General features: G+C 37.4%; 1 protein-coding gene across 1 annotated transcript in view; it reads left to right on the top strand.

Moving 5' to 3' along the window:
* DNAH12 (dynein axonemal heavy chain 12) overlaps positions 1–12,877 on the top strand; it is a gene marked incomplete at its 3' end in the record, with an annotated part of 211,639 nt that overhangs the window by 12,405 nt on the left and 186,357 nt on the right. Inside the window, exons 3-4 of the mRNA XM_082663999.1 lie at positions 4,802–4,883; positions 5,085–5,111. Of these exons, the coding sequence (XP_082520125.1) occupies positions 4,802–4,883; positions 5,085–5,111 (109 nt within the window). The remainder of the gene's footprint in view (positions 1–4,801; positions 4,884–5,084; positions 5,112–12,877) is intronic.

The following is a 12,877-nucleotide window of genomic DNA, read 5'->3' as shown; positions in this document are numbered from 1 at the left end:
TAATTTCATTCTTTTACATGTAGCTGTCCAGTTTTCCGAGCACCACCTATTGAGGAGGCTGTGTTTTCTCCATTGTATGTTCTTGCCTCCTGTGTCATAAATTAGGTGCCCATATGTGCATGGGTTTATCTCTGGGCATTCTATCTTGTACCATTGACCTATATTTCTGTTTTGTGCCAGTACCATACTGTCTTAATTATTGTAGCTTTTTGGTATAGTTTGAAGTCAGGGCACCTGATTCCTCCAAGTCTGTTTTTCTTTCTCAAGATTGCTTTGGCTATTCGGGGTATTTTGTGTTTCCATACAAAATGTAAATTTTTTTGTTCTACTTCTGTGAAGAATGCCATTGGTAGTTTGATAGGGATTGCATTGAATCTGTAGATTGCTTTGGGTAGTATAGTCATTTTCACAATATTGATTCTTCCAATCCAAGAACATGATATATTCTCCGTCTGTTTATGTCATCTTTGTTTTCTTTCATCCGTGTATTATAGTTTTCTGAGTACAAGTCTTTTGCCACCTTAGGCAGGTTTACTCTTAGGTATTTTATTCTTTTGTTGCAGTGGTAAATGGGAGTGTTTCCTTATTTTCTCTTCCTGATTTTTCATTGTTGGTTTATAGGAATGCCAGAGATTTCTGTGACTTAATTTTGTATCCTGCAACCTTACCAAATTCATTGATTAGTTGTAGTAGTTTTCTGGTGGCATCTTTAGGATTATCTATGTATAGTATCACGTCATCAGCAAACAGTGACAGTTTTACTTCTTCTTTTTCAATTTGGATTCCCTTTGTTTCCTTTTCTTCTCTGATTGCTGTGGCTAGGACTTCCAAAGCTATGTTGAATAGAGTGGTGATAGTGGACATCCTTGTCTTGTTCCTGATCTTAGAGGAAATGCTTTCAGTTTTTCACCATTGAGAATTATGCTCTCTGTGGGTTTGTCATATATGGCCTTTATTATGTTGAGGTAGGTTCCCCCATGCCCATTTTCTGGAGAATTTTTATCACAAATGGGTGTTGAATTTTGTTGAAAGCTTTTTCTGCATCTATTGAGATGATCATATGTTTTTTATTCCTTAATTTGTTAATGTGGTGTATCACATTGACTTATTTGCGTATATTGAAAAATCCTTGCATCCCTGGAATAAATCCCACTTGATCATGGTGTATGATCCATTTAATGTGTTGTTGGATTCTGTTTGCTAGTAATTTGTTCAGGATTTTTACATCTATGTTTATCAGTGATATTGGTCTTTAATCTTTTTTTTTGATATCTTTTTCTGGGTGATGGTGGCTTTGTAGAATGAATTTGGGAGTGTTTCTCCTGCTGCAATTTTTTAGAAGAGATTGAGAAGGATCTGTATTAGCTCTTCTCTAAATGTTCGATAGAATTCGTCTGTGAAGCCATCTGGTCCTGGACTTTTGTTTGTTGGAATATTTTAAATTATGGTTTCAATTTCATTACTTGTGATATGTCTGTTTATATTTTCTAATTTTTCCTGGTCAGTCTTGGAAAATTGTACCTTTCCAAGAGTTTGTCTATTTCTTCATGGTTGTCCATTTTATTGGCATATAGTTTTTTGTAGTAGTGTCTTATAATCCTTTGTATTTCTGCAGTGTCAGTTGTGATTTCTCCTTTTTCATTTCCAATTTTATTGATTTGCATCCTTTACCTTTTTTTCTTGATGAGTCTGTCTAAGGGTTTATCAATTTTATTTATCTCCTTAAAGAACTAGCTTTTAGTTTTATTGATCTTTGCTATTGTTTTCTTCATTTCTATTTCATTTATTTCTGCTGTGATATTTATGGTTTCTTTCCTTCTACTGACTTTGGGTTTTCTTTGTTCTTCTTTCTCTAGTTGTTTTAAGTGTAGGGTTAGATTGTTTATTTGAGATTTTTCTTGTTTCCTGCGGTGAGATTGTATTGCTATAAACTTCCCTCTTAAAACAGCTTTTGCTGCATCCCATAGGTTTTGTGTCATCATGTTTTAATTTTGATTTAGTCAAGCTCAGTAAGGCACAACAGGGAAATGAGGCTACTCATAAAAGCTAATTCAGTCTTAGTCTCTTTTAATAAATGAAGAATGTCTAGAATGTGGGAGAGAAAATTTTCACCCTCCATTGGTCAAGCAACATCTGGAATTCTGGGGTCACACTATAAGATGGATGTTGCTAAACCATTATAGCTACCAATGAGAGTGAGGAATTTTGAAACTACCTAATTTGAAGGGAACTGATTTGCTTAATGGGGAGGAGTTTAGACAGGCCTGAGTTCATATCCCATCTCTACAGCTTATTAATGTGAATTTGGCAAGTCAAGTAACTTTGCTTATCCTCATCTTCCCATCTGTAAGATGGGGATAATATTATAATAATGGTTACCTCTTAGGATTTCTGTGAGAGTTAAATGAGATCCATGCATATAAAGATCTTATGCCAATGCCTAGAACGTCAGAAACTCACCATAAATGGTAACTTTTATTGACAGGAATGGTCAAAGGAACTGGATAGGTATTACTAAGTTTTGGAAGGGTAACAAAGAAGAGGAATGTGACTTTTTTATACAGCTCCAGAGAATATAATTTAAAAGGATACAACTCAAGAAATTTATTTCGAAGAATATGAGCTAGCTGACAATAAATTGAGCTACCTCAGAAAATGATGAATGTCATCTCCCCTCACCCATCCTGGGGTACAACTTGAAATTTTTGAGAGTATTCATGCATTAAAGAAAGTACTGAACTAGATATGCAGAATCTTTTCCACATCCACTATTCTGATCATTCATTCTACAGATATTTATTGACCTTGATGGACACTATCTAAGTGCTATGGATAGATCGGTGAGCAAAACAGACATGATCTTTTTCTTTATGGCATTTACTAGTTTATGCCTTTATTGTTCTGGTGGCCATCCTTCCCTTCAAATTCCTTTTAGTTCTCCTTTTGCCTCTGACCATGTCTCCTTTGCCTCCTTCAGTTGTTCTTCCTCATTCCTGTCACGCTTGACATCCTTCAATCTTCTTTCTTAAGTCTCTTTTCTTTCCCTTGTATACTTTCTGCTTTGGCCATCTCTTCTAGCGTATTTAGACTTTACAAACTGGTAGATTTGTCTTTCTAAAAATGTTCTCATGCTTAAAAACTCTTAGTGACTCCCCATTGTCTACTAATAAAAAAGCTTGCTATTTGAGACCCTTAGCTAGATATTCCAGTCCACTTCTCCAAACTTATCTCCATCTGGTTCCATAACTTCTGAGCAGATTGGACAACTCCTTATTTTCAATTTTTGCCTTTGATTGTTCCCTTGTCTTCCTGTTTCTTAGGGCCTTTATCTTTTCAGATCCATCTGCCCAGGAAAGCCACATCTCCAACTGAGATCCTCTTCTTCATTTCAAGCTTATTGCAAATGCTAACTTGTTCACATAACCTTCAAATATACCTTCAGGTGGAAGTGAACTTGTCCCTCCTCTGAACCATCAGGGTCCCATACTTTTTTTTTTTTTCTTTTTTGCGGTACGTGGGCCTCTCACTGTCGTGGCCTCTCCCATTGCAGAGCACAGGTTCTGGATGTACAGGCTCAGCGGCCATGGCTCACGGGCCCAGCTGCTCCACGGTATGTGGGATCTTCCCAGACCAGGGCACGAACCCGTGTCCCCTGCATCGGCAGGCGGACTCTCAACCACTGTGCCACCAGAGAAGCCCTCCCATACTTTTTATATGGCACTCTGATCTTATCTTCCTACACTTTCAGTTTATAAATTCCTTGAAACTTGTTGCTGCTATGTTTTAATAAAACCTAGTAGGGACTTCCCTGGTGGCGCAGTGGTTAAGAATCCGCCTGCCAATGCAGGGGACATGGGTTCGATCCCTGGTCCGGGAAGATCCCACATGCCACGGAGCAACTAAGCCCGTGTGCCAGAACTACTGAGCCTGCGCTCTAGAGCCCATGGGCCACAACTACTGAGCCTGCGTGTCGCAACTACTGAAGCCTGCGTGCCTAGAGCCCATGCTTTGCAACAAAAGAAGCCACTACAATGAGAAGCCCGTGCACTGCAATGAAGAGTAGCGCCCATGAGCAGCAACGAAGACCCAACGCAGCCACAAATAAATAAAAATAATTAAATTAAAAAAAAGAAAAGGTACTTTCCAAAAAAAAAACCTAGTAGGGTATCTTGCAGAATATAAACATTCAGTACGTATTTGGTGACAGATGAACAGATTATATGATGATATAATTTTATTTAAAGAAGAAATTATATTTTATGGATGATAAATTCCTACATTCACAACTTTTTATTGAGCACCTACTATGTAGCAGGTACTATTCTGAGCATTGGGATAAGGCAATGAATAAAACGGTCTACAACATATAGTATGTCAAATGGTGGTAAGTACTATGAAGCAAGGTAAGTGAGGATAAAAGGGATGGATAGTGAAGGAAGTGCTACTTAATGTAAGGGGTAAGGGTAGTCTTCTCTGACAGTGTGGCATTTGAACAGAGATAACACATACATAAGGGCCCACATGCATCAGGATTAACTTAAAAATTGTCATGTTATAATTGAACATTATTGATTATTATTTTTAGTCTCCTTTTATATTACACATGAATAATTTGAATATTAGGACTCATTGATAATGGCAATTGAGATTTATTTCTTACAGAAAATTCAGTAAGGTAAAGAACTCTTGAATATCTCTTCTTCAAGTATAGTTGAAAAAATGTTCAAATTGTTATGTTTTAATAATATATCTTAATGTTATATTCAAGAAAATCATACATTGTTCTAACTATAAATTTCAGAATTGAAGGAGCCAAACGAAATTTAGCCAGAACATTGGATAAAAGAACACCTTCATCACCAGAGCCAGATTATCCTCCAACTGTAGGTTTATATTTTCTCTTTAAAAAGTGTATCTTTATACTATTTTAACTCTTATTTTAAATCAGTCTCAATATAACTAGTATTTTTTAAAGAATAATACATATATTTAAAACTATTTATATTTTTGATTTAAAAAATTTAAAATTACTTTAAAAACTTTCTTCTTGATTTAATTATGTCTTGTTTGTTTGCTTTTGACAGATGACCAGTGAAATTAAAAAGAAAGGAGTGAGTTCAATTTTTTATATTTCTTGCTTTGAAAATGTTCAAACAAATTGTTACAGAGTAGCTCCTTCTAAGACCACCTGCTAAATTCCATCCTAGAGAAGAAAGAAATTTAGAAACATTATTTTCTCTGCCAAAGGTACAAGCGTGCCATGATGACAATGCAGGTTTTATTTATTTATTTTTGGCTGCATTGGGTCTTCATTGCTGCACACGGGTTTTATCTAGTTGCAGAGAGCAAGGGCTACTCTTCGTTGCAGTGCGTGGCTTCTTACTGCGGTGGCTTCTCTTGTTGCAGAGTACGGACTCTAGGCAAACAGGCTTCAGTAGTTGTGGCACGCGGGCTCCGTAGTTGTGGCTCATGGGCTCTAGAGCGCAGGCTCAGTAGTTGTGGCGCATGGGCTTAGTTGCTCCATGGCATGTAGGATCTTCCTGGACCAGGGTTCGAACCCGTGTCCCCTGCATTGGCAGGCGGATTCTTAACCACTGTGCCACCAGGGAAGGCCCGACAATACAGGTTTTTTTGTTTGTTTGTTTGTTTTTGTGGTACGTGGGCCTCTCACTGTTGTGGCCTCTCCCGTTGTGGAGCACAGGCTCCGGATGCTCAGGCTCAGCGGCCATGGCTCACGGGCCCAGCCGCTCCATGGCATGTGGGATCTTCCCAGACCAGGGCACGAACCCATGTCCCCTGCATTGGCAGGCAGACGCTCAACCACTGCACCACCAAGGAAGCCCCTATACAGGTTTTAAGAGTTACATTTTTGTTGCTATTCATTATTTGAGGATTAATTGTAAATATTTTTGTTGTTATTCCAAAGAACTGAAAAAAAATATCCAAAGTGGTAGTTATAAAGGAAAATACATCTCCCTTTTCATTGTCTTGATGTTGATATAATGATGACTGCTTATTTTGAATCCATTGTGTGCCACCCACATGCTAGATGATAGAGATTAAAAAAAAAAAGACACTGACTGCATGGGTGACAACATGGGACTGTGATGTGATTGTTGGAAAGATGAAAACATGTAAAATCTCCTTAACAGCAAAGGATATGGAAAGTTATGGAGCTGGTTACACAAAAGAAGAATTTATGCAGCATATTACCAGATGGGGGTACAGGCTTTCCAGAACCCTTGAAGTTCCCTCTTGGGATAGAGGGCTAAGGATACCTTCCTACTGACTGAGGCTCTTTGGAAGAATCTCATTTTAGCTAATCCAAGTTTTTTGTCTTTTTAAAATACTCCTCCTCCTCCTCCCTCTGCCTCCCAACTTTTCCGGAGACTTGGGCTGTGGATTTGCCTCTTTACTAGATGTAAGAACTGATATAAAACAACCCCCAAACATTTATAAATATTTAATGTGAGGCTGGGTGAACTGCAAGATATTTTTGTGTGTATGTGTTTAGCATCCTCATCCTTCCTCCATAGTTTTTGCCTTTAGTGTCTTACAATCTAAAATAGATAGCTGGGTATGAAACAGTAATTCACTCTTAAACCCACTGCCTTGGCAATCTGGCTTCTAGGAACTCCACCACTTCATCATAAATGTCACCAATGACCAGTAGTTGCCAAACCCAAAGGATATTTTTTCAATATTTCTCTCACTAGACCTTCAGCTGACTTTTAAAAACTTTTTACTTTTAAATAATTGAACACATGTATCAGTAGAACAGAATAGATGACTCAGAAATAGACACACTCAGCTACAGCCAACTGATTTTTGACAAAGGTGCAAAAGTCAGTTCAATGGAAAAAGGATAATCTTTTCAACAAATGGGGTAGAGCAATAGGACAACCATAAAATAACAAAAGAAATAAACAACAAAAACCCCAAACCTCAGCCTAAACTTTGCCTATTGTACAAAAATTAACTAAAAATTGATCATAGATTTAAATGTAAAACAAAATTATTTTAAAACTTTTAGAAGAAAATCTAGGACTTGGCCAAGAATTCTTAGACGTGACATCAAAAGCACAATCCATATTAAGGACCTAAATGTAAGATTGGAAACCATAAAACTCCTAGAAGGTAACATAGGCAGAATACTTTTTGACATAAATTGTAGCAATATTTTTTTTGGATTGGTCTCCTAAGGCAAAGAAAACAAAAGCAAAAATAAATGAATGGGACCTAATTAAACTTGAAAGCTTTTGCACAGCAGAACCATCAACAAAATGAAAAGGCAACCTACTGAATGGGAGAAAATATTTGCAAATCATATGACTGGTAAAGGGTTAGTATCCAAGGTATATAAACAGCTCATACAACTAACTGAATGTCAAAAAAACAAATAACCCAATTAAAAAATGGGCAGAAGACCTGAATAGACATTTTTCTAAAGAGGACATACAGATGGCTAACAAGCACATGAAAAGATGCTCAACATTCATTTATCATTCATTCATCAGAGAAATGAAATCAAAAACCACAATGAGATATCACCTCACACCTGTCAAAATGACTACCATCAAAAAGACCACAGAGGCAGCCACTCCCATGGGCAAACGCCCAGGGGCTGCTCCTCTCCTGTGCTCCCTCCCTCTGCCTTTCACTTCCCAGCTCCCAATATCTTGGAAGCTTTGAAGCTCAACAAAGAAGGGAAATCCATTGAGAACAGTCTGTAAAGTGTCAAGCAATATCCAGATATCACCTGCACTGTGCCTGTCCCCTGCCTGAACCCAGTATTCTTCCACCAAGTGAATGGTACTGGGTCCCACATTGGCATTGCTCATATGGTTGATGAAGACATATTGACAGAGTTGTTGTTGCCATGTGGCTGACAGGGTCTTGGTGCTCCAGCTGGGTGTCAGGCCTGTGCCTCTGAGGTGGGAGAGCTGAGCTCAGGACATTGGTCCACCAGAGATCTCCCGGCTCCATGTAATATCAAATGGTGAAAGCTCTCCCAGTGATCTCCATCTAAACGCTAAGACCCAGCTCCACTCAATGACCAGCAAGCTACAGTGCTGGAAACACTATGCCAAACAACTAGCAAGACAGAAACACAACACCACCCATTAGCAGAGTGGCTGCCTAAAATCATAATAATGCCACAGACACCCCAAAACACACCACTGGACTCGGCCCTGCCCACCACAAAGACAAGATCCAGACTCATCCACCAGAACACAGATACCAGTCCCCTCCACCAGGAAGCCTACACAACCCACTGAACCAAGCTTACCCACTGGGGGCAGACACAAAAAACAACAGGAACTATGAACCTGCAGCCTGTGAAAAGGAGACCCCAAACACAATAAGTTAAGCAAAATGAGAAAAGAGAGAAACACACAGCAGATGAAGGAGCAAGGTAAAAACCCACCAGACCAAAGAAATGAAGAGGAAATAGGCAGTCTACCTGAAAAAGAATTCAGAGTAATGATAGTAAAAATGATCCAAAATCTTGGAAATAGAATGGAGAAAATACAAGAAACATTTAACAAGGACCTAGAAGAACTAAAGAGCAAACCAACAATGATGAACAACACAATATATGAAATTAAAAATTCTCTAGAAGGGATCAATAGCAGAATAATTGAGGCAGAAGAACGGATAAGTGACCTGGAAGATAAAATAGTGGAAATAACTACTGTAGAGCAGAATAAAGAAAAAGAATGAAGAGAATTGAGGAGAGACTCAGAGACCTCTGGGACAACATTAAACCCACCAACATTCAAATTATAGGGGTCCCAGAAGAAGAAGAGACAAAGAAAGGGACTGAGAAAATATTTGAAGAGATTATAGTTGAAAACTTCCCTAATATGGGAAAGGAAACAGTCAATCAAGTCCAGGAAGCGCAGAGAGTCCCATACAGGATAAATCCAAGGAGAAACACACCAAGACAGATATTAATCAAACTATCAAAAATTAAATACAAAGAAAAAATATTAAAAGCAGCAAGGGAAAAACAACAAGTAACATACAAGGGAATCCCCATAAGGTTAACAGCCGATCTTTCAGCAGAAACTCTGCAAGCCAGAAGGGAGTGGCAGGACATATTTAAAGTGATGAAAGGGAAAAACTTACAACCAAGATTACTCTACCCAGCAAGGATCTCATTCGGATTCGACAGAGAAAGTAAAACCTTTACAGACAAGCAAAGGCTAAAAGAATTCAGCACCACCAAACCAGCTTTACAACAAATGCTAAAGGAATGTATCTAGGCAGGAAACAAAAGGGAAGGAAAAGACCTACAATAACAAACCCAAAACAATTAAGAAAATGGTAATAGGAACATACATATCAGTAACTACCTTAAATGTAAATGGATTAAATGCTCCAACCAAAAGACATAGACTGGCTGAATGGATACAAAAACAAGACCCATATATATGCTGTCTACAAGAGACGCACTTCAGACCTAGGAACACATACAGACTGAAAGTGAGGGGATGGAAAAAGAAATTCCATGCAAATGGAAATCAAAAGAAAGCTGGGGTAGCAATTCTCATATCAGACTAAAGAGACTTAAAATAAAGACTATTTCAAGACACAAAGAAGGACACTACGTAATGATCAAGGGGTCAATCCAAGAAGAAGATGTAGCAATTGTAAATATTTATGCACCCAACATAGGAGCACCTCAATACATAAGGCAAATGCTTACAGCCATAAAGGGGGAAATTGACAGTAACACAATCATAGTAGGGGACTTTAACAGCCCACTTTCACCAATGAAAAGATCAACCAAAATGAAAATAAGTAAGGAAACACAAGCTTTAAATGATACATTAAACAAGATGGACTTAATTGACATTTATTGGACATTTCATCCAAAAACAACAGAATACACTTTCTTCTCAAGTGCTCATGGCACAATCTCCAGGATAGACCATATCTTGGGTCACAAATCAAGCCTTGGTAAATTTAAGAAAATTGAAATCGTATCAAGTATCTTCCAACCACAACACTATGAGACTAGATATTAATTACAGGAAAAAATCTGTAAAAAATACAAACACATGGAGGCTAAACAGTACACAACTAAATAAGCAAGAGATCACTGAAGAAATCAAAGAGGAAATGAAAAAAATACCTAGAAACAAATGACAAGGAAAACACGACGACCCAAAAACTATGGGCTGCAGCAAAAACAGTTCTACAAGGGAAGTTTATAGCAATACAATCCTACCTCAAGAAACAAGAAACATCTCTAATAAACAACCCACCCTTGCACCTAAAGCAATTAGAGAAAGAAGAAGAAAAATAACCCAAAGTTAGCAGAAGGAAAGAAATCATAAAGATCCGATCAGAAATAAATGAAAAAGAAATGAAGGAAATAACAGCAAAGATCAATGCAACTAACAGCTGGTTCTTTGAGAAGATAAACAAAATTGATAAACCATTAGCCAGACTCATCAAGAAAAAAAGAGAGAGGACTCAGATCCATAGAATTAGAAATGAAAAAGGAGAAGTAACAACTGACACTGTAGAAATACAAAGGATCATGAGTGGTTACTACAAGCAAATATATGCCAATAAAATGGACAACCTGGAAGAAATGGACAAATTCTTAGAAAAGCACAACCTTCTGAGACTGAACCAGGAAGAAATAGAAAACATAAACAAACCAATCAGAAGCACTGACTGTGATTAAAAATCTTCCAACAAACAAAAGCCCAGGACCAAATGGCTTCACAGTCGAATTCTATGAAACATTTAGAGAAGAGCTAACACCTATCCTTCTCAAACTCTTCCAAAATATAGCAGAGGGAGGAACACTCCCAAACTCATTCTATGAGGCCACCATCACCCTGTTACCAAAACCAGAGAAGGATGTCACAAAGAAGGAAAACTACAGGCCAATATCACTGATGAACATAGATGCAAAATTCCTCAACCAAATACTAGCAAACAGAATCCAACAGCACATTCAAAGGATCATTCACCACGATCAAGTAGGATTTATCCCAGGAATGCAAAGATTTTTCAGTATATGCATATCAATCAATGTGATACACCATATTAGCAAACTGAAGGAGAAAAACCATATGATAATTTCAATAGATGCAGAAAAAGCTTTTGACAAAATTCAACACCATTTATCATAAAAACCCCCCAGAGTGCAGGCATAGAGGGAACTTTCCTCAACATAATAAAGGCCATATATGACAAACCCACAGCCAACATCATTCTTAATGGTGAAAAACTGAAACTGTTTCCTCTGAGATCAGGAACAAGACAAGGTTGTCCACTCTAACCACTATTCTTCAACATAGTTTTGGAAGTTTTAGCCACAGCAATCCGAGATGAAGAAGAAATAAAAGGAATCCAAACTGGCAAAGAAGAAGTAAAGCTGTCACTGTTTGCAGATGACCTGATACTATACATAGAGAATCCTAAAGATGCCACCAGAAAACTACTAGAGCTAATGAATGAATTTGGTAAAGTAGCTGGATACCAAATTAATGCACAGAAATCTCTTGCATTCCTATACACTAATGATGAAAAATCTGAAAGAGAAATTAAGGAAACACTCCCTTTTACCATTGCAACAAAAAGAATAAAATACCTAGGAATAAACCTACCTAGGGAGACAAAAGACCTGTATGCAGAAAAGTATAAGACACTGATGAAAGAAATTAAAGATGATACAAACAGATGGAGAGATATACCATGTTCTTGGATTGGAAGAATCAACATGTGAAAATGACTATACTACCCAAAGCAATCTAGATTCAGTGCAATCCCTATCAAACTACCACTGGCATTTTTCACAGAACTAGAACAAAAAATTTCACAATTTGTATGGAAACACAAAAGAGGCCCAAATAGCCAAAGCAATATTTTTTTTTCCCCCTTAGGTTAATTTTTATATTACTTATCATTGTACTGCTATAGCTAAATCAACTAAATATAATTTTACATAGTGTTGCTCAAAAGATCTACAAACAACAAGGCTGATGCTTACCTTAAAAAGCAGCATTTTTAAAATAAAAGAAGAAAACAATTATGTTCCAAATGAATGGCACTGGGCAAAATACATATTACCAGTAACATATTTAGACAGTGAGTATCAGGTGCCGACTGGTTTCTCTTAATACGCATAAGAGGCTTGAAGAAGATCTTGAAAATAATGTTACTCCCTCTAAATTTTTAGCTTCTACATAGTGTCAGATGTTATAATTGATATGAAGTATAAATGCGTTTAGGCAAAAGTAAAAATCCACATACAAAGTAAAATAGCAAAATCTGTAGAGACTTTCTGTAGAAGGCTCTCTTCTCTTGTGGTAACATCCTTTAGTACATATCCAGAATAGATTAAATTGAAACAATATATTTTGATACAGTAGCAATACTTTCATATACTCTTACTAAATATTATAAAATTCCAAAAATACATAAATATTCCTTCTATCATGCATTGTGCTCCATTTTGGGCCTGATGAGGTTGTGGTTACTATTTTAACAGTTAAACAGTGCACCTCAAAAGTTCTGCCATCTATAACAGTGAATGGAGACAGTGGTGAGGGCTCTAGAGAGATGGCAAAGTACCTCTAAAGTGAAAATTTTTTATGGAGTGTCTCCAAATTAGAGGAGAGGAGGATACAGGGTAGGGGAGGTAAGCAGGGTAAAACAATTTTAAAATGACACTGCTTAGGAGTATATATTTAACGATAGCTACTATACCTTGTCTATCCTTTATACTAATCTGGAATAACTGCATGTTTGTACAAAATAAAGTTTCTACTTTATAGGAAGAGGAGCAGTGTGTTAGGAAAAGCATGTTCTTAGTCAGGGGAAGATGTGAAGACATCTCTCTCGTAAGTGC

This window comes from Grampus griseus (genome assembly GCF_964374135.1).
Source record: "Grampus griseus genome assembly, chromosome: 10".
NCBI classification, from domain to species: domain Eukaryota; kingdom Metazoa; phylum Chordata; class Mammalia; order Artiodactyla; family Delphinidae; genus Grampus; species Grampus griseus.
The sequence above is the reverse complement of the archived record's forward strand: the minus strand, read 5'-3'. Positions and strand labels throughout refer to the sequence as shown.